This window comes from Panthera tigris, chromosome D4, assembly GCF_018350195.1.
Source record: "Panthera tigris isolate Pti1 chromosome D4, P.tigris_Pti1_mat1.1, whole genome shotgun sequence".
In the NCBI taxonomy this organism is placed as follows: Eukaryota; Metazoa; Chordata; class Mammalia; order Carnivora; family Felidae; genus Panthera; species Panthera tigris.
In genome coordinates, this window is record NC_056672.1 from 91813114 (window position 1) to 91833432 (window position 20319).

The 20319-nt window shown below is 62.5% G+C and overlaps 3 protein-coding genes across 15 annotated transcripts in view; 2 read left to right on the forward strand and 1 right to left on the reverse strand.

Moving 5' to 3' along the window:
• NOTCH1 (notch receptor 1) overlaps positions 1-7715 on the forward strand; it is a 44006-nt gene extending 36291 nt beyond the window's left edge. The window contains 7 exon segments of the mRNA XM_042963535.1: positions 461-677; positions 847-934; positions 1033-1198; positions 1707-2002; positions 3063-3210; positions 3297-3394; positions 4533-7715. Coding sequence (XP_042819469.1) covers positions 461-677; positions 847-934; positions 1033-1198; positions 1707-2002; positions 3063-3210; positions 3297-3394; positions 4533-5963 — 2444 coding nt within the window. The 3' untranslated portion in view covers positions 5964-7715.
• Positions 7716-9893: 2178 nt separating this feature from the next.
• LOC122232923 lies at positions 9894-17317 on the reverse strand. 8 transcript variants are annotated; one of them, XM_042963310.1, is made up of 4 exons: positions 16577-17317; positions 15815-15930; positions 15280-15648; positions 9894-10791 (listed from the first exon to the last, which is right to left on the reverse strand). In XM_042963310.1, the coding sequence occupies exons 1-3, from the start codon at positions 17269-17271 to the stop codon at positions 15326-15328; spliced, it is 1134 nt and encodes a 377-aa protein (XP_042819244.1). In that variant the 5' UTR covers positions 17272-17317; the 3' UTR covers positions 9894-10791; positions 15280-15325. The 8 variants fall into 8 exon arrangements, with proteins under 8 accessions (XP_042819244.1, XP_042819245.1, XP_042819247.1 ...); XM_042963311.1 differs by lacking the exon at positions 9894-10791 and adding an exon at positions 15071-15166; XM_042963313.1 differs by lacking the exon at positions 9894-10791 and adding an exon at positions 16270-16306 and having other exon boundaries at positions 15194-15648; positions 16752-17317.
• Positions 17318-17471: 154 nt separating this feature from the next.
• SEC16A (SEC16 homolog A, endoplasmic reticulum export factor) overlaps positions 17472-20319 on the forward strand; it is a 32977-nt gene continuing 30129 nt past the window's right edge. Inside the window, exon 1 of one of the 6 annotated variants that reach the window (XM_042963301.1) lies at positions 17472-17552. The gene's annotated coding sequence lies outside the window, so the exon portion shown is untranslated. Of the gene's footprint in view, positions 17553-17892; positions 18053-18217; positions 18415-20319 lie in introns of those variants that run through there. The other 5 variants (XM_042963298.1, XM_042963302.1, XM_042963299.1 and 2 more) reach the window with 5 other exon arrangements.

Below are 20319 nucleotides of genomic sequence, written 5' to 3' on the forward strand. Positions count from 1 at the left end.
GACGGACAGACACATCTGCCGGAAAGTAGGAGCCCGTTCCTCCCCCCTCTCATCCCCCTGATTTTTCTTTGTTGGGTATTATTTCAAAATCATTACAGCTTTTTAAAAAAGAGAGAGAGAGAGAAGAATTGATCGGTGTCATGTGAAGTGTTGAAGTTTGTATCTTGAAAATCCTCCTAAATCCTTTGTCTTAACAGCTCCATGCGAGTGCAGTGATTTGAAGTTGGCTAATCCTCCCTTAAAGGAGAAAAAAGTAGAAGCCGTCTCCAGATAGTCGGCTGGTGCAGGAGAGAATTTAGCGATAGTTTGCAATTCTGATTAATCGCGTAGAAAATGACCTTATTTTGGGGGGCGGGTTGGAGGAGGGTGGGTGAGGAGGCGCCCAGCTGTGGAGCCAGTCCGCTGCCCCCCGGCTGCCGGCCTGCCGCGTAGCCGCCGCCTGATGTCCCGGCGCCCGCAGGTGAGACCGTGGAGCCGCCCCCGCCCCCGCAGCTGCACTTCATGTACGTGGCCGTGGCCGCCTTCGTGCTCCTCTTCTTTGTGGGCTGCGGGGTGCTGCTGTCCCGCAAGCGTCGGCGGCAGCATGGACAGCTCTGGTTCCCAGAGGGCTTCAAGGTGTCAGAGGCCAGCAAGAAGAAGCGGCGGGAGCCCCTCGGCGAGGACTCCGTGGGCCTCAAGTTAGTGGATGCCGCTGCGGCCCGTGGGGGGCGTGGGGGAGACGGGAGCCGCCCCCTGCGCGCCCATGGGCCTCACCTCGCGCGGTCCGAGGGCGTCGGGCGGCCACCCGAGCCGTGGCCTCGGGGGGGAGCCCCGCTCAGCGTCGCTTTCCCGACCCCTTGCCCCCAGGCCCCTGAAGAACGCGTCGGATGGTGCTCTCATGGACGACAGCCAGCACGAGTGGGGTGACGAGGATCTGGAGGCCAAGAAGTTCCGGGTGAGTCGGGTGGGCTCCAGGGCCTCCCCGGGCGGCCTCAGCCCTGCCCCGGGACCCCCCCCCCCCATGACAGGGCTCTGTGCTCACCCCTTCCTCAGTTCGAGGAGCCAGTGGTTCTCCCCGACCTGGATGACCAGGCAGATCACCGGCAGTGGACCCAGCAGCACCTGGACGCTGCCGACCTGCGTGTGTCCGCCATGGCCCCCACGCCACCCCAGGGCGAGGCTGACGCCGACAGCATGGATGTGAACGTCCGAGGGCCAGGTAGGTGCACAGCCGGCCGCCCACACCGCCCCCCCCCCAGAGGCTCTAGGGGTCCCCCTTGTCCAGCCGCCTGCCTGGGGTCAGTATTCAGGAAGCCGAGCACGGGGGCAAGGTGTGCTCTCTCCTTGGAGCGGGACAAGACGTCCCAGGAGACGCCGTGTCCTTAGCTGGCTCTGTCCTGGGGGTGGCTCTCTGCCCGCCAAGTTAATTTCTTGTCTCGAAGCGGCCAAGCTGTGGGTTTCCCAACCACGCGACTCTTACGTTGTTCTCGGGTGGGTTATTGCTGAAGGTCCCGGGCGGGTCAGGAGGCCAAGCTGCAGGGTCCTCATTGCCTCCGGCCAGTTGGCGGCCGAACCTGGCTCTGCCCCTTGGGGAGCTCAGGTTGATTGTGGTGGCTCCGGGCGGCATGGCCGTGGGTGCCCAGCCCCGCGGGACCGGCAGCACCGCCCTGGGGCCGCTGCCGGGGGCCAGCCTTCCTGACGGAGCGCTTGTCCCTGCCTTCACACAGACGGCTTCACGCCCCTCATGATCGCCTCCTGCAGCGGAGGGGGCCTGGAGACGGGCAACAGCGAGGAGGAGGAGGACGCGCCCGCCGTCATCTCCGACTTCATCTATCAGGGCGCCAGTCTGCACAACCAGACAGACCGCACTGGCGAGACCGCCCTGCACCTGGCTGCCCGCTACTCGCGCTCCGACGCGGCCAAGCGCCTGCTGGAAGCCAGCGCCGACGCCAACATCCAGGACAACATGGGACGCACCCCGCTGCACGCAGCCGTGTCTGCCGACGCGCAGGGCGTCTTCCAGGTGGGCAGCTGCGGCCACGCGAGCCCCTCTGCCTCCCGGTCAGGGCTGTCGACCGGGCTCACGGAGCCCCAGAGCCCCGATACCAAGTGTAACCTCGGCGGGGCTCGTGCCGAACGGGCGCTCTGAGTCGCGCATTCGCGGGGCAGGCGGGCCGCCAGGAGGTGGCAGCGCTTCCTCACCCCCACCCGAGACGGCCTCCTGGTCCTGCTGTGGCGGCCCATCACGGCCTCCCGCCTCCCGATCAGCCTTGGCTGGAGGCGTAGCTGGCGGCGGCGGTGAAAAGAAGGGTTTAGGGGCTGCGGCTTGCTGCTGGGAGCCCGGGGCAAGGGTGGGTCCGGGGAATTGGACGTCTGGGTTTTTGGGGAACATCCCCACACGGGCTCCTTTTGCAAGCCTCCAACTGGTTCCCCTGCCGCGCGTCCACAGGCTCCGAGCAGCCGTGCCCTCAACAGACAGGCAAGGTGGGGCATAAGCGGGGGGGGGGGGGGGGGGGGGTCATCACAGAGCTGTAATTTAGTGAGTTTTTAGCACGTTATCTTGCTGCAGATGTAGGCAGTGAGGCTAGTGAGAGAGGAGAGGAGCATTGAAACGAGCCCCCTGGAGCAGGCTCTGTTTGCTCCCACGGCCTTGGTGGCACAGAGACACGTAAATTCCCACGGGCATCTCGTGGGCGTGAGGCCAGCCCTTTTCACCCACCGGTGGGCAGGGACTGTCCTTCTCGCCTGTGGCCCCGGGCACAGCGGCACGTGAGGCAGGGCCTGCCCTTCTTCTGTGTGTCTGCAGGGACACGGCGGGTCTCAGCGGTCTGAGTCCGCGACTCAGACGTGGTTCTGCCCGCTGTGGCTGGGCGGGGACTTCACCCCTGTGGGTCCTGGGCGGTGGTGGCAGGATTAGATGAGCACGTCGGCCCCTGGATCCTCCAGCGGTGGCCGGCGGAGCTCCGCCCTTCCTGCTCCCCCCCCCCCCCCCCCCCACCGCCCGGGCTGGTCCAAGAGGGGGCTTTGTCGCCGGCGGCCCTCGACTCCCGTTTGCCAAGCCTGCCCCCTCCTCTGTCGCGTAGATCCTGATCCGGAACCGAGCCACGGACCTGGACGCGCGCATGCACGATGGCACGACGCCGCTGATCCTGGCCGCCCGCCTGGCGGTGGAGGGCATGCTGGAAGATCTCGTCAACTCGCATGCCGACGTCAACGCCGTGGACGACCTGGGTGAGCCGGGCCGCGCGGTCCAGCCCGCGGTGGGTGGGCCCCGTGCCGCCTGCCCTGCCCCAACCTCCTCTCTGCCCCGCACACAGGCAAGTCCGCACTGCACTGGGCCGCCGCCGTGAACAACGTGGAGGCGGCTGTCGTGCTCCTGAAGAACGGGGCCAACAAGGACATGCAAAACAACAAGGTGGGCTCGCGGGCCGGCGGCACGGGGCCCGGGCGAGGCTGGCGAGTCCCTTCACCCGGCGCCACCCCTTTCTGGCCACGGGACCACCGAGCCGTGGGCAGAAACTCCAGACGTGGGCCGTCCCGGTGAGGGCCCCCGAGCTCGTGCGTGGGTGGCACCAGCTCTTTTCCCTCGTTGACCACGTTCGCCGACACCTCCCGGGCGGGCGCGTGCGTCTCAGCTCAGTAAAGGGTGCGACCGCAGCTGTCCCGTGTCCCCACGACCTGCGCCGCACTTTCTGTCCCCGGCCGTCACCGGGCGGGTGGTGCACGTAGAGCCCTGTCGCTGGTGGTGCGGGGGCGTGGCACATGGTGAGGCCCCCGGTTAAGCGTGAGCGGCCACTTGCCTGCACACGGAACTCGCCCGTCACTGCTGTGGTCTGTCCCCGAAGCGAGGGAAACGCTTTGCTCCCCAGCTCCTTGGCGGCCGAGCCCTGTCCACATCTCCCTGACCCGACCTGGGTCTCCCTCCTTCCTTCCTGGGGGACACAGCAGCCGTTGGGACCCGGGAACCCCTGAGTCCCCTGCGGGCCAGGCTTTGTCGCCGCCTCCCACTGGGGACACTGAGCCTCAGAGATGCAGCGGCCGCCGGAAGGGCATCGGGCCGTGGCCAAAGCCTTGTGTGAGCCAGAGAGGCCCCGTCAGGCCACGCAACAGCCTCACCGGGGACGTGTGGCACGCCCACCGTATAGATGAGAACACCGAGACTCGGAAGGAGCCGAGACGTCAGGGTCACTTGGGGACTGTGTGGATGGGGAACCCACCCCGGGGTGCCCAAGGACGCCCCTCAGGGATCCCCAGGTCCCTGAAATTGCTGTACTGTTTGTGGCTACGGCGTTCTGGAGGAGAGAGAGGCCACAGGTGTAGATTTCCAGTGGTGTCTGTGCCCCTCCCAAAGGTAAAGTCCTGGCGATTCAGAATCTAGAACCCGACGGGCTGCCTGGGAGCAGGTCTCAGAAGACGTATTTAGGGCTATTTCCTCTTTAAGACATCACGAGGCCACGTCACGGTGCGGTTAAGGGATAGGGTCGACGTGAGCCTCCCGTCTCCCACGGTGGGTCCTCTGGCGACCCCCCCACCTCCCCTTTGCCCGTTCCCAGGAGGAGACGCCCCTGTTCCTGGCCGCTCGGGAGGGCAGCTACGAGACCGCCAAGGTGCTGCTGGACCACTTCGCCAACCGGGACATCACGGACCACATGGACCGCCTGCCCCGTGACATCGCCCAGGAGCGCATGCATCACGACATCGTGCGGCTGTTGGACGAGTACAGCCTGGCGCGCAGCCCCCAGCTGCACGGCACGGCCCTAGGTGGCGCGCCCACGCTGTCCCCGCCGCTCTGCTCCCCCGGCAGCTACCTGGGCAACCTCAAGCCCGCCGTGCAGGGCAAGAAGGCCCGCAAGCCCAGCACCAAGGGCCTGGCCTGCGGCGGCAAGGAGGCCAAAGACCTCAAGGCACGCAGGAAGAAGCCCCAGGACGGCAAGGGCTGCCTGCTGGACAGCTCGAGCGTGCTGTCGCCCGTGGACTCCCTCGAGTCACCGCACGGCTACCTGTCGGACGTGGCCTCGCCGCCGCTCCTGCCTTCTCCGTTCCAGCAGTCCCCGGCCGTGCCCCTCAACCACCTGCCCGGCATGCCTGACGCCCACCTGGGCGTCGGCCACCTGAGCGTGGCCGCCAAGCCCGAGATGGCAGGGCTGGGCGGGGGCGGCCGGCTGGCCTTCGAGGCGGGACCCCCGAGGCTCTCCCACCTGCCCGCGGCCTCCAGCACCAGCACGGTCCTGGGCACTGGCGGCGGCGTGAATTTCACCGTGGGTGGGGCCGCGGGCTTGAACGGCCAGTGCGAGTGGCTGTCCCGGCTGCAGAACGGCCTGGTGCCCAACCAGTACAACCCGCTGCGAGGGAACGTGGCGCCGGGCACCCTGAGCACGCAGGCCCCGGCCCTCCAGCACAGCATGATGGGCCCGCTGCACGCCGGCCTGTCCACGGCCGCCCTGTCCCAGATGATGAGCTACCAGGCCCTGCCCGGCACGCGCCTGGCCGGCCAGCCTCACCTGGTGCAGACCCAGCCGCCGCAGCAGAACTTACAGATGCAGCCGCCCAACCTGCAGCCCCAGCCGCCCCAGCCACACCTCGGCGTGGCCTCGGCCGCCGGTGGCCACGTGGGCCGGAGCTTCCTGGGCGGGGAGCCGAGCCAGGCAGACGTGCAGCCGCTGGGCCCCGGCGGCCTGGCCGTGCACACCATCCTGCCGCAGGACAGCCAGGCCCTGCCCGCCACGCTGGCCCCGCCCATGACCACCGCGCAGTTCCTGACCCCGCCCTCGCAGCATAGCTACTCCTCCTCGCCCGCGGACAACACCCCCAGCCACCAGCTGCAGGTGCCTGAGCATCCCTTCCTCACCCCGTCCCCCGAGTCCCCCGACCAGTGGTCCAGCTCGTCACCGCATTCCCACGTCTCTGACTGGTCCGAGGGCATCTCCAGCCCGCCCACCAGCACGCAGTCCCACATCGCCCACATTCCAGAGGCGCTCAAGTAAACAGCCGGCGCCCCAGCGGGACCCCGTGCTTCCTTTCCCAAGCCCCGCTGGGGCGCCTGCGTGCGCTCGGCAGACACCGGGACTGACCAAAGGGGCTTTTTCTTAAGAATCGTGTTTTTATACAAAATAAAAGGATGAGGATTTTAATTTTTTTTTTTTTTAGTATTTATTTATGTACTTTTATTTTACGAGGAAACACTGCCTTTTTATTTATACGTAATGTTTTCTATGTCTCCAGGTAACAAGTTTTGTCTGTTCCGAGAAAATAAACTAGGTCTCAGTCATGAATTTCCTACTTATGACATTGTTACGTATTTGTAAAATACAAACAAAGATTCAGGATTTATAAATGCCACTTATTTATTGACTTTTTGTTTTCTTCTTCAAAACCCAAAAAGAAAGGATGCTGGACAAGGGAGGTTTGAACCAGCATTGTCCCGAAGGGGGTGTGGGCCTGCCGCCGTGGCCCCGGATGCCCCCGCCCCGCGCCCAGCCCCCTCCCACCTGCCCAGGTCCCCTGCCTTGTGTGAGAAGCTGCATCTCGAGGCAAACAACAGGCAAAACCCCCACACCTTTGGCGTGTGGATTAAGTTGCATTTAAAATAGGAATGTTGTAAAATGTAAATTGTGGTTTCTATGTTTCAGTGGGTTTTTTTTGTAATGATCGCTTTGAAAACATGCTTTTAAAGATGTGTCCTTGGGGGGCACCAAGAGCACATTTCATGGTACCGATCGTGAATCTTTGTTTCGGGTTCAGTATTACATAGCTGTTCATTGGTCTTGTGAGTTCCTGTTCCTTCTAGAAGCTCTTCTGCCCCTGGCCTTGATACTTAAGCTTTGTGTAAGCTGTGGGGTACCCGTCTTGGATGCCACGTGGAGGAATCCCACCCTTTTCTGGGGAAAGACACTGCCCGGGCCACCCCAGCAGCTCAGCGTGGACACTTTCTTCCAGGACAAGTGGAAACAGACTAGCAGCACCTGGGGCCCAGACCCAGCTCGCGGGGTCAGACCCCTCACGGCCCCAGATTGACGAGACCCCAGAACAGTCTCTCAAGACTTTGGAGAAACATGGCTGTGTCCGGCCTCAGTTCCCAGAGACAGATCATCCCACGGCCTGGTGTGTGCGGCTGAGGCGGTGCCCTCGGCAAGGGCGGTGGGGGGCGATCCTGCCTGAGGGCCACCCCCACCCCCGGTCTGGGGGTGGGGGGGGAGCACGTGCCCAGGGAAGGAGCAGACACTTGCGATATCAAGTATAAGCCTGTGGCAAACTAAATGTCTGTAAATACATTTTTAAAGGTGGATTTTGTTTAAAAAATCTGAATGAACAAGTCTGTCCAGGGTGTCCGGGGTCGTGCTGACAGGGACGTCAGAGCGTGGCTGGGCTCACGACCCGGGCCTTGCCACCTGACCCGCGGCTGCCAGGCCCGTAGCTCATGAGAGCAAACCTGGGGAGGGCACCCCACTGCCCGCCTTGCCCGGCGGGCGTCGGCCTCCTCCAGGCAGCCCCTCCGGCCTCCCCGGGGGCAGTGTTGTGCGTCCCTAGTGGGCATGACCAGACTCGCCCTAGGATGTTGATTCTTGCGGGGTTTGGGAAAAAATAGAGTGTAGTTTACAGCAAAAGGAAACTTTTTAAAAAAGTGATCTACGTGCAAAACTGTAGGTGATGAAAAGGATGTATTTTTTTCTTTCATCTTTTTTTGTTAACCGATTTGCAATAAAAGGAATGCCGACGGTCATCCGGATTTTGCCAAACCTGGTTGTGGCATCGGCTCGCTTTCTTGGGGATGGGGAGCAGAGGGCGGGGCCGGCCTACTCGGAGGGAGGCGGCAATTCTGCCCCCTCAGACGGCCAGGGACGAAGACCGCCCAGCCCTGGCCCTTGGGGTGCTGGGACTACGCCGTCGTCAGAAGTTCAGCAGCTGTCTCTGCACGTGTCTGGTCCAGGCCCCGTGCAGGGAGCCGGGGACACGAGTGAGCAAGGGCACGAGCAGCCCATCTCAGGGGACTCCCAAACCTGGGGTGACGCGGCTGCTGGGGCACCAGGCTGGAGGCGGTCCCTTCTGCCTCAGTTAGGGGGCAGGGCACCACTTGGACCCAGGAAGCCCACTACACACAGCAGGTGCACAGGGAGGGGCCCAGGGCCCAGCAGGAGGGCAAAGGGAGCCACCGCCGAAGTGCCTGAGCAGGGACACCACGGCGGTGACACAGGGAGTGGGGAAGCTTCCATGAAGCCGAGGGAGCCCTGCTGAACAGGGATGTCAGACTGGCCCCGGCCGGGCCCCCACACACGGGCCCCCTCCCCTGCCCTCCCACCTATGCTGCTATCTCCACCGGCCCCACCCCAGCCGGTGGACTGGAGCCAGATTAACAAAGGGAACGTCTGCTGGGCTCCTCCTGCCTCAAAGTGTCACCCGCCCCCGCGGGCCCGGCCTACCGCAGTACAAGCGTCACCCGCAGATTTCCTCGCCGACTCCGGATGCTTCATTCCAGCCCCCCACCCAGATGGGACGAGAGGTCCCGGGGAAAGGACTACGGGAAGCGACCCAACTTCTGTGTGCGAAGGAAGCAGACCCAGCCTGAAATGTGCCCAAAGAACTCCCAGCACCCGGAGATGCCACTCCTAGGTGTACACGCGAAAGAAATTAAAGTTGGCCAAACAAGTCCAGACATGAACGTGTTCCCAGCAGCACTGCTCACAGCTGCCGAGAGGTGGGAGCAGCCCAAACGCCGGTCAGCTGATGCGCGGATGGACAAAATATAGATGACACTGTGATGGTTCATGTCACGTGTCACCTTGGCTGGGCCATTTGGCCCAACGCGAGAGGGTTTCTGGACGAGATTAACATTCGAATCAGTGGATGGAATAAAGCAGAGCCGTCCCCAGTGTGGGTGGGCCTCGTCCAATCAGTTGACAGCCGAATGGAACAAAAAGTTTCAGTGAGAGGGAAGGCCTCCGGCTTCACGCTTGACGGGGAACATGGGTCCTTTCTTGCCTTTGCGCTTGGACTGAGACATCCCTTCTCCTTGGGTCTCAAGCCTGCTGACTCTCAGACTAGAGGGTAACCGGCTCCTCTCCTGGTTCTCAGGCCTTCAGACTCAGGCTGGAACCCGAGCATAGACCCTCCCGGGCTCCAGCGTGCTGACCACAGATCTGGGGATAATCTCGTGAGCCAGCTCCCCACCATAAACCTCTTTATACATATATGCGCCCCATTGGTTCCGTTTCTCTCGAGGACCCAGACTAATTCTATCCAGTGGGATACGATGTAGCCCTAAAACCCCGTGAAGCCCTGAGACGCCCCACAGCGTGGCCAAACCTCAAAAACATGACGCTGAGTAAAACAAGCCTGACACGCAGGCCACACGGTGTGGGCCTCCATCTGTGGGCAGTGGTCAGAGCAGGTGAGCCCTGAGACGGTGGGAGGGCACAGCGTGGCCCCAGGGCCGGGGCGGGAGGGCAGGGACCGTCACTGGGGCAGGAGAGGTGCGAGCAGACAGGGGTGCTGGGCGCACAGCTAAATGTCACTGAGCTGTTCGCTCCAACAACATTTCCTTTTCCGTTGTACCTCAGTTACTTGTTTAGCAGAAAGGAAGGCCTAGCCGCCTTTGAACTTCCAAGAAGTTTGTTCAGGTTGTGGGGCCCACTGGCGTGGCAGGATGGGCCTCGGGGGGGGGGTCCCGCTGGTCTCTGGGGGATCTCTCTGCTCCTCAAAGACCCTGGAGCTCCTGGCAGCGTGAAGGAGGCCCGCAGAGGAGCACGGTGGTGCCCCCTCGAGGCTCACCCTGCTGGAGCTCACGCTGGGCGTGGGGCAGCAGACAAGGTCCTGGGGGAGGCTCGTCCCCCACCACAGGCTGCTCCGTCATGTCCCCCGCCCGCCCTGCATCCCCCTCCTCAGGGACTCGTCCCCACCCCCCGACTCCAAAGCACCGGCTGAGATTCCCACCCATTTTCTCCCTGGGGCTCAAACCCGCTCCCGCTCTCCTGGCTCCAGAGCCCCCACCGCCAACGGGCCCTCCCTCCACCCCGTGGTCCTCATTCCTGGCCGTACAACCTGAGCCGGCCTGATCCGCCAGTCCCTACCGTCAGAAGGACGCCCACCTGGACACCACAGGCCCCCCCCAGGGGGGGCACAGGCCCTGACTTAGATCTGTTATGGCTCAGTAGCGTGTCCCCACCCCCCACAATTTCTATGTTGAAACCGCAGCTCCCGGGACCTCGGGATGTGGCTGTATTTAGAGACATGGTCCTCACAGAGGTAATTAAGGTAAAACGGGCTTGTTAGAGCGCACTCTAATCCGATCTGACGGGTGACCTTATGAGATCAGGACACAGACATGCCCATGGGGACCAGCAGGTGAGGACACAGGAGGAGAAGGCCGGCTGCGAGCCCAGGAGGGAGAACCTCAAGAGGACCAGCCCGGCCCGCACCTGGATCTCAGGCATCCAGCCTCTAGAACTATGGGGGAGTTCATTTCCGCGAAGCCACTCAGTCTGCGGGGCTCCGCTACGGCAGCCCTAGCAGGCAATACAGGGTCCCAGGTCATACCTCTCAGGGCCCGAATGTGTGTCCCGGGGGCCACAAACGCCAGCAGTAGCCATCAGCCAGCGGGGGCGTCTGCCCTGGGTCCCTGTGCCTCCTCAGGGTGTCACTCCCCAGGGATCCGAGGCTTGCACTTTTCAGCATCCCAAACACATGAACCCGCCACGGGGGCTGCCCTACCTGCCCTCCTGACGCTTCCTCAAGGGTGGTTCTCCTTCACGACTGCCTGTTTGAGAGCGGGGGCGGGGAGCACTTTTCCAGGGTCTCAAGGATGATTCAGAGTTGCACCTTCCACATGCAATTCAAATATTTTCGCAGTCACGTTAAAGTGAAAATAAACAAATGAAGTTTACTAATACATCCTAATAATCCAATACGTCCAACCAACTGTCATCTCAACATGTGATTGACGCACAGTTAATGAGATATTTTACATTATTTTCCTCTCTCTCTCTCTCCCTCTCTCGAACTAGGTCTTTGAAATCCAGTGTGTGTTTCGGGCTATCAGTGCTCCTCAGTGTGGACCGGCCACGTGTTCAGCTGCTGCACGTGGCTGCACCCTGCCACGCTGGAAGGCACAGATTTAGACCATGCGGGCACCCGTGGGCACCGGGGAAACCCGAGGCACATCACTGGCGTGGGGTCTTGCTTCACACCGTTCCGGGGTGAGCCCCAAATGTGGCTCCGCACCCCTCTGGCCAGAGCAAAGAGAGGACCGCAGCGGCGCCCACAGATGAGACTGGCAGGGTAGGGCGACACCCAGCCACTCACTGGGCCACTGGGCCACGCTTCCGGAGCACGGCGGCCGCCAGAGACTGGGCTCGGTGGGGGAGCCGATCTTCCGGCTGGTGCCGCCCTGGTCTCACTGCGGCCCAGTCTTCCGTGGGCCGGTCCCATCCAGAATCCACACCCAGGAGCCCTGTGGGAGGGGACGGCGCCGTGGACCCAGACAGGCGCTGGAGAGCTTCCTGCGGCTGCTCTTGGAGGGGAGTGTCCCGCAGCCAGGGGCCCCGGCACGATGACAAAGTGCTTCAAGCGGGAGCCTGAGCAATGCCGTCGGGCTGGGTGCCCGGGCAGACGGAGACCAGAAGCGCTGCGTCCCCAAGCACTCGGTGGGGGTCGATGCGTTCGGGGAGCCCTGGGTCAGGGCTCATTTGGACTCTGGATGCTCGTGTGTACCGTGGGCCTCGATGAGGGCAAACGTGCGCGGTGGCTCCCGGACGGACACACCCTGAGGGCCGAGGGCACAGCGCCCGTCGAGCTCAGGCTGGAAATGCTGCTCCCCCAGCACCTCACACACCTGGCTGTGCCCCCCGCCCCGGTTTGTGTCACCTTGTTTTCACCTTCCTCGCAGGTGCTGTTGACCCGAGGCGGGTGACTTGGCTCCTCTGAGCCTCAGGGTCCCCAGGGGAAAAGTGGGAGCTGCTCAGAGCCGACCCCAGAGGCCGCGGGTAGTCAGGACGCAGGGACGGCATGGCCGCTGTGGTGACAAACTCTGAAGCTGGTCTCCCCCAAACCGGGCAGCAGCCCCGCCCAGAGGTCTGCAGGGCAAATGCGACAGGGGCTGAGCGTGAAGCGTCTCGGGTTGGATTTGCCACGTTCACACGGTACTGGACTCGGGCTCGTTCCTGCACCAGAGCCTGTGACGCACCAGCAGAAGCTCCATGGGTCTCCGACACTGAGGGCCGTGACCCTCCTGGTCTCGCGTTTCTCCCTTTTAAAAACTGAGCCCTGGGGCGCCTGGGTGGCTCGGTCGGTTAAGCGTCCGACTTCGGCTCAGGTCACGATCTCGCGGTCTGTGAGTTCAAGCCCCGCGTCGGGCTCTGTGGTGACAGCTCGGAGCCTGAAGCCTGCTTCCGGATTCGGTGTCTCCCCCTCTCTCTGCCCCTCCCCCGTTCATGCTCTGTCTCTCTCTGTCTCAAAAATAAATAAACGTTAAAAAAAAAAAAGAAAATTAAAAAAAAAAAAAAACTGAGCCCTAGGAAAGCATGTAACCTTAAGTTACTTATTCTCTACCTTATTTCCTTGTCTGGACAATGGAAAGCGGACGGTGCAAACCTGGCCAAGGCCCTCACCAGGTACCAGCGCCCCTCGTGGGGACAGGACGGTGTGGAATACGGCCGTTCTTGATGGAAAACAACGCCTTCTGGCCCCTGTAGCTGCGGATTAGATCACTGAGCGCAAAGCTCGAAAAATACACGTTTTCTGTTGTCCCATTAAATTCGACTCGTGAAGGATTTACGGAACACCTGCTGTGCTCGGGAGACCAACCCCAGTCCTGGGGGGGTGGGTGGGGCAGGGGGAGTCAGAGATGAAGAAGCCCCTGGAGAGGGCCGCAGTCTAGGGGCGATGTGCGGAGCCAAAACCTTTCATCCTGCTGCACCCAGGCCGGATGCTACAGGAGCCCGGCGTGTCCTGGATGCCAGCACCCGGAAACCCTAGGACTGGAAGGCAGCTCTCTGCCTCCCCCTGCTGGCAGCATCCTGCCAGTGCCCGCCATGGCAAGCAGGTGGCCCCCATGGGGATTTCCACCAGTGACGTCTGCAATGCACATGCCGCCCAGTCATCCCGCCACTGCGCTATCCCATTTTACAGATGAGAAAGCTGAGGTCCAAAGAGGCAGGTGATTTCCCCAGGTGTCACCTCTCTGAGCCAGGGTCTGGCTCTGATTCTCCCGGTCCACGTTCTCCTAACCATTTGTGGCCTGGGAGGGCCCACAGAGCCCACGTCGCTCGGCCGCATCACTTCTCGGGCAGGAACGCGGCTGCTCAGGACCGGCCGCAGCCAGCCTGCACTCGGCAATGGGCATTTCGGGCCTCTTCCACGCTCCACCCTCCTGTCTTCCCCCAGGCCTCCGAGCCCATCCCCGTAATCGCCACCAATGCTCTCGCCTTCCTGTCTGATTTGATCCTTTGTCTGATGTGAGGAGAGCTGGTGCTGTGCAGGGCGGCAGGGAGGGGTGCAGACGCAGCTGGCAGCGAGAGAACCGGGTCCTGCCCTTGGGAGTCACCCGACGTTCAGCTCTCCCCACCGGTCCGGCCCGGCAGCCTCACTGCTCCCCCAGGGGCCCAAGGCTGTCTCCTGGGCTCCTGACTCTCGTTGGCCCCTTGCCAGAGCCAGGGCAGGGGAAGCTAAGTGGACGATGGCATTCTTGCTGGGAAGTCCCTGAGAGCTTCCGCGCTTCCGGAGATCCCGTGCAGGGCCCGAAGAGCCCCAGGCAATGTGCAGCTGGCAGCCCCCCCACCATCTCCCACTTCGAGGTTTCTGCCCCTTGCCGCTACAGAAGCTTCTGTTTGCCTCAGCCACAAGTGCTCTTTTCCTCCGTCCCTAGCCCTACCGTGTCAGCAGCAGGTGGGATCCAGGCCTTGCCAGGTGCTCTCGCGGTGCCCCCCAGCCCCGGGCGCACGTTTGCAGCTGTCCAGGGTCTGTGCCCCCTAAGAGCGGAGGCCTGGCCTGCCGGTCCGCGGCCACACTCCCAGCTCCTAGCAGTGCGGGGCACGCGGTAGGGGCTCGGCCGACGAGTGAGTAGTTTTGTGAGAGAGGTCTCTCGGGTGTTTCCAGAGCCCTGCTGCAGCTAACAGAATACTGCTCACTTAGTCCCGTGGCTCTGATCCTCTGTGGCCTGACTGGTGTGGAATCCATGCCCTTCTGGTGCTTTCTACGACCCTCCTGTGACTTATAGTGTCACCTTATATGTTTAGTACTTGGCTCAGCGATAAAGGGAACAAAAGACCTCTGAGGCCTGCTGGGTGCCAGGCACGTCTGCAGACACTTGGGAGACAAGGGATGAGACAGTGCCATGCTCGTGCTAATGACGACGCTGAGGGTGGGGACATTCATCAAGCTCAGCCTGGATGTGGATTTTCTCTTGCAAGGCCTCCCGGGAGTCTGGGAGGATCTAACGGGTCTGGCTTTGTACCCCAGCTGCACCCTCCCGGAGCCGCCGCCCTCTCCTCGTACCAGGCCTGGCCACACCCCGCCGGCCGACTTACACGCACAAGGTGCCACAGAACACGCTCAAACACCAGCTATCTCCGCCCCCAGATCCGCTGTCTCCTGAAGGAACTGATGTCCCCTTCCTCTCCACGCAGACCCCCTCAGCTGCATGGCTGCCTCTTCCGAAGTCCTGTCTGCCAGCTCTTTCCACTTCCGAGGCCCTCACGTGCTTTCGGCCTGGACCACTCAGCCAGACCGGTCTCACGGAGGCAGCCCCTTCCTATCTCCAGGCAGAGTCAAGCAGGCCCCCTGCCAAGCCCCCAGCCTCGGTGCCCAGGACTGAGGGCTAGAGTCGGGGGCTGAGCAGAGCCCCTGGTGTGGAGCAGGAGCGTCTTACAAACGTCCACTTACAAACCACACCCTACTACAGCTACTTTATGCCCTGGAGGAGGGAGGGGCAGAGGCTTACGGCCCTGGACCACCAGCCTTTGTCTATAGGGACACTGTGGCTACCCTCCACCAAGGGCTCCTTCCACAATCACCTAAGTGGCTGGGTGTCAGCTCCATGATCTAGGAAGCTCCAGCTCCAGGGTGGGCATGCATGGGCAGCGGCGGGGGGGGGGGGGGGGGAGCCCCTGATCCCCTCTCACAATGTGCTCACTGTCTAGACCAGTGCTGTCTGGTGGAAATATGCCAGGTACAGACGCAATTTTAAAGTTCCGACTAGCTATGTTAAAGAGGGAAACAGATTAAATAAGTTTTAACAGTACACTTAACTCACTATATCCAAAATATTATCGTTTCAACACGTGATGAAGAGCTGCCAGTGGGCTATTTTACCTTGTTGGCATCTGGCCTCTCATAGGCACTTAGGTCCCAGCTCAGCTCAGCTCAGCCCCCTCTGGGCGCTCGGTGCCAGTCCTCCCTGGACAACGCAGGCTCCTGGGAGAGGCTGACTCTCGTGATCCTGAAAACGCAGTGTGACAGGGTGCTGCAATGATGGAAAGGACAGCCGGGTTCTCTGGCATAGGCTCTGCCCATCGTCCTGGCAAGCCTGCAGCCCTGTGTCCTGTGTGCTCGGGGTCGCGTGACTACAGCTCCGGTCATGATGAGGAACTAACAATCTTGCCCTCTGGAAAGAGCAGCTGACGCCAGCCCCCATGGGGGGCTTCAGGGAGGTGGTGGCATGTGTATCCAGCCTCTGGGAGCCTGGGGGGATAAGGAGGAAGGAGTGAATGAGTGACACTGCAGGCAAAGGGAGGGACGCTTCCTCAGAAACAGCAACAGCTGCCATGGCAGGGCGCCCCCCACGGCTCGGGCCCCTGCCCGTTCTGCAGCCAGAATCACCCTATACCCCGGACAGTGCGGTCCGTGCCTGTTGCTCCGGTATAAGCATCAACAGCATTTCCTTTTGGCCCCCAAGTTGTGTAGGTGCTCCCCCGCCTGGACTCCAGGTTGCCGAGGACGTGATGGTCAGGGAGGTCAAGGAAGCTGACAGAAGGCACACAGCATCAGGTAGCAGGCTGGGCCTTGAGGCCGAGGGCCTGTGACGCAGAGCCCCAGCCTCCACGACCGATGGTGGGCCCAGAGCCTTCTCCTCCACACCGGGCCCCACATGGCCAAGAACCAGAAGGCCTCCACTCAAGAGGCTTAGCAGGAGGGGGAGGGGACAGACCCCAGCGCCTTTGCCTCTGCGTGCCCATGGCGGGGGGGGGGGGGGGGGGGGCGGGGGGGTGACAGTGCCATGTCTCTGTGGAGTGGTTTGTTGGGACAAAGTGACTGCAGGAAGTGGGTCAGGGGCAGTGGGGTGGATCCAGGGAGCCCCAGCACCTATTCTCTGTGTTGACATAGGTTAGGATCTCCATTTCTGCAAGGCAAATGTTAGCTTAGCAGAGTGGCCACGTCAGAGGGACTGAAACTCTCCCCGCACCCGCTGGGGCCCTGACAGCGTGGCTGCTCCCTGCCAACGTCACAGCAAACAAAGAGCTGAACCGCGCTCCTTCCTTCTTCTCAGGCTTCTGAGTCGCACGGGTGACCAGGGAGTCCTCCCACCCCGGCCAGGCCTCAGCCGCTGCTGCACTGGCAGCAGCAGCCGCTGGGAGCTCGACCACCGGCGGATGCAAGCGTGTGGGCACACCTGCCACCCTTCCTGCCCTCTGGAAGAAGCTGGGGTGAGCGGGGGCAGGCTGCTACTTTTCCCTCTCCCTGCCAGGCAGGAGTGCGGGTGAGCGGGCCGGGGTCTGGGTGGCTGCTTCCTCGCCTACCGAACCTCTCTATTCTCACTGGGAAAATGAGGATACAAACGGCAGCACCCCTCATCCCTAAGATCCACCGTGGGAGGGCTCTGATGGTGCCATCCTCGGGGCGGAGCAGGGGGCTAGCAGGGCAGCCCGGCCTGACACTCGCTGCCTGGGGGAGGCGCTCCAACGCAAACGCCCGCTCAACGGCTGCGGAACACAGAACGGAGTCCTGGTCTCCGTCCACGCGGTGTCGGGGACCAGACCGGGCGCCGAGGGAGCCAGGCCTCCATGGGGGCAGGGCGGGGCAGGAAGAGGAGCAGGAGCGGACGGCGCGCGAGCCGCGGGGCGGCGTGGCTGCAGCCGGGGGCCGAGCAAGCAGGGGGCCGAGCAGGCAGGGGGCCTCGAAGGGCGCCTGCGGACCCTCCCGGGGCTCCGCGCGGGGCAGACGGGCACAGCTTTCCGAGCGCCGGGCGCGGACGGAAACGAACTTCGCGGGCAGAACTGGAACCCCGAGCCGCGAGTGGCCGTAACCAGGCAACCGGCGAGCCGCCGCGAGGTGCGCACGCGTAGCCCGCCGCGGAGGCCGGCGCATGCGCAGCCGTCTTCCGCCCGTCTCGCCTTGGAGGAAGTCCAACGGCCAAATGGGAGGGTCGCGCCTGCGCCAGGGCGCCGCTCGGGTTCTCGGCGCTGCCGAGTAGCCGTTCTCGGTGGGTGCTCCTGCTGGCCTCGGTCGTTCGGGACTGGTTCTTCACTTGGGTATGACTGAAGAACCCTTACTCTTCTCACACCCCAAGACGAGAAAAGACTGGGAGAAAGAGCTGGCATAATCAGGGTGACGTCTCGGAGCAGTGCCCCGCGCACCCGGCCCAGCAGGTGGGCGAAGGGCGGGTCGCAGGGGGCGGGGCTGAGGTGCGAGGCCGAGGGGGCGGGACGAAGGGATGGGCGGTGAATGACGGGGACGCGAGGGGCAGGGCGGGGGGGGGGGGGGGGCGGGACGAAGGGATGAACGGTGAAAGATTGGTCGCAGGCGAGGGGCGGGCCAACGGGGCGGACGAATAGATGGCCCGCGAAGGACGAAACGCCGGAGGGAGGCCGGGCTAACGTGCCGGGCGCCGCGTCACGGGAGCAGCTGCGGTGGGCGGGGCCGGTGGGCGTGGTCGGCAGGCGTGGCGCGCACTGACGTAGCGGTCGGACACGTCGGCGGCGCGGCGGCCGGAGCCGGATGTGCCAAGATGGCTGCTGCGGGTGTCGTGTCTTCGCTTGTCGCCGCAGCCCGGCCGGCTTCCGCCGGCGGCTCTTGAGGGGTTGGCCCAGGGGTCGCGGAGGGGCGGGGCACGAGCCGGTGTGGGCCTCGGCCGCCCTGTGGCGCGCGGGTGAGGGCCGGGGTCGGGCGGAGGGAAGTGGCCGGGCCGGGCCCAGCCCTGAGCGGACTTCGCGTCTCCGGGTGCCGCCTGGGGTCGGGCAGGGGCCCCGGGGGGGCGAGCAGGGGGACCTGCGGGGCCGGGGCGGGGCAGGGGCGGCCGAGCGAGCGACCCTCCTGCCGCCTTCTGCACCTTTGTCGGCCGCCTCGGCCGACTGACGTGGACCCCGCAGGTATGGCCGGCTCTGTGGCAAGTGCCTGTCCGGCCCCGCTGTGTTGACACTTGTCTTCGCCCTGGTGGCCTCGACGGAGGGAGGGTTGTGTTGCAATGGTGAAGATGGACCAGACCTGCAACTTCTCAAGGAGTGCGAACATGTAGGAAATTTCTTGTAACAGTTTTGCGTGTCCTTTGCTTCGAAGGTTCTTAAGCTGTTTTGTCCTCAGCGGCTGGGAGATTTCTCCCCGAGCCGGGCCGGTGATGGGACAGATTTGCATTTCGTGGCAAAGTGACCGAGACGCTGCAGTGGAGGTCGGGCCCTCGTGTGTCGCGTGAAGGGTTACGGGAACGTGTAATGAAGTTAGTACCGGTCGGGGGGCGAAAGTATGGTGTGGAGCGTCTGGTCGCGTCACAGCCATTTGAAATCGGTGTTTGCAGGTTCACCTAAGAGCTTCTGAGTGGTTGGAGGTGGGGCACGAGCCGCTTAAGGCTGTGTGTTCAACACAGACGACGTCAACCGGGGAGGGCGGCGAGGGCAGCGAGGGCAGGAAGCACACTGAGTCACACGCGGTCGCTCCGGAGCCATAGTTGGGCGAGTTTCAGCACAACCAGTGTCCCTGCAGGTCCCCCCCAGCCCCCCGCCCCGTGCCTCTTCTTCGGATTCCGGTGGCCGGTATCTTAACAGGTCAAAGGTGAGGCCAGAGGCAGGAGAGTGCTTTCTTGTTCCTGTGATTCGTGCGGCCCAAACAGCCGTGAGTCTCAACGCCGTGCTGACCGCCTTCTTTGGGGTAGCGTGCGCGTTGCAGTGATTCTTCCCTGAACGTCAGTGCGTCCTTTGGGATCTTTGCCGTTTTTAGCAGCGTTTAGACTCCCCCTTCGCGTTGGTTAACATCTAAACGTGTTTGGGGCTGTACTTGGAAAAGCTGGAGCTTGTGGTGTCTCTAGGTCAAGCGCCCCACAGTCTGACAGCGACGTGACGCTCACAGCCTCCGAGAGCGACATTGTGGGCAAAGGGTAGAGTCTCCGGTGCTCCCTGGCGCTCCTGTTGGCCCAGCCTCAGTTTGCGGCGGCAGCCCCGGAGGTGCTCTGAGCATCTCAGTTCCTTAGCCAGGAATTGGATCGAAGATCGGAGACGGTTGTGCTTCAGTATCTCTCGTAGACACAGGGTGGTCTGACGAAGGGCTAGGTTTGTGAGTAATGCGTTTTTAAGAAAGACAGCCGGTGTCTTCTTAGAGTTAGATGACTCGGTACCAAATGACTTACTGGCTGGAAGTAAGTTGCCTGGGGCCAGCAGAGAAGTGATAGGCAGCGTTGCTGTTGGTGACTAGAGAAGACCCAAGAGGGTCATGTTCGTGTTCAGGATCGTTTCACACGCAGCTGCCTTATTGTTTAAAAGCTGTCAATTGTGGGTGGGGGGTGGGGGGTGGGGGAGATCCCGTTTTCTAGGAAAGGGGTAGTGTTTGCTATGAAACGGTTCTGAGTTCAGGAGTCGGGGAAGTTTCTTGAAGGAGAACGTTTAAGTATATACGCTGTCCGCCTTTGGATGACATTTCTGTATTGAACAGCAGCAGGGGTTAGGGCATCCCAGAACGCACTGTGAGTAGGATTTTGTAAGATGCAGCTGAGAAGGAACCTTAGATTCTCTCCCTTCACAGACAAAGAGTCTGGGTCGCGGGAAGAGAAGTGGTGTGCGTGGGCCCGTTCAGTTGGACTCCCGGCCCTGCCCTCACAGCCACGCCTCTGCGGTGTGATGCTCTGGGCCTCTGCTGTTTGGTGTTTCTCTTTTACCGCTGCTTAGAGCGGTTGAGGTCCTCTACTGGAGCCTTACAAGGAGGAAGTCGTGTTTCGGAAGACGCGCTGGGCGCCTCTGTCCCACAGATAAGAGGAAGAGGCCGGGCTGGTTGTACGATCAGTCCTTGTAAAGCTGAGCTGTACACATTCTTTGTTCTAAAATGACAGCTTAGAACCAAACGAAGCCTCCGGTGCTGTGCCTGATACAGTCCGTCGAATTTAAGTGAGTTTCAGAGTGCTCGTCAGTCCAAAGGGCTTCCCTGTTGGCCTAG

Bases quoted from the DNA above. Each gene is read 5' to 3' on its own strand.
- LOC122232923 (XM_042963310.1), bottom strand. From the start codon at position 17,271: ATGCGCCGGCCTCCGCGGCGGGCTACGCGTGCGCACCTCGCGGCGGCT. The intron at 15,931-16,576 runs GTGTGCCCACAC...GCCTTCTGTCAG, and splicing joins GAGGGCAGGAAGGGTGGCAG to CTTCCTTGACCTCCCTGACC. The intron at 15,649-15,814 runs GCACGGACCGCA...TTATCCCCCCAG, and splicing joins TGCTTATACCGGAGCAACAG to GCTCCCAGAGGCTGGATACA.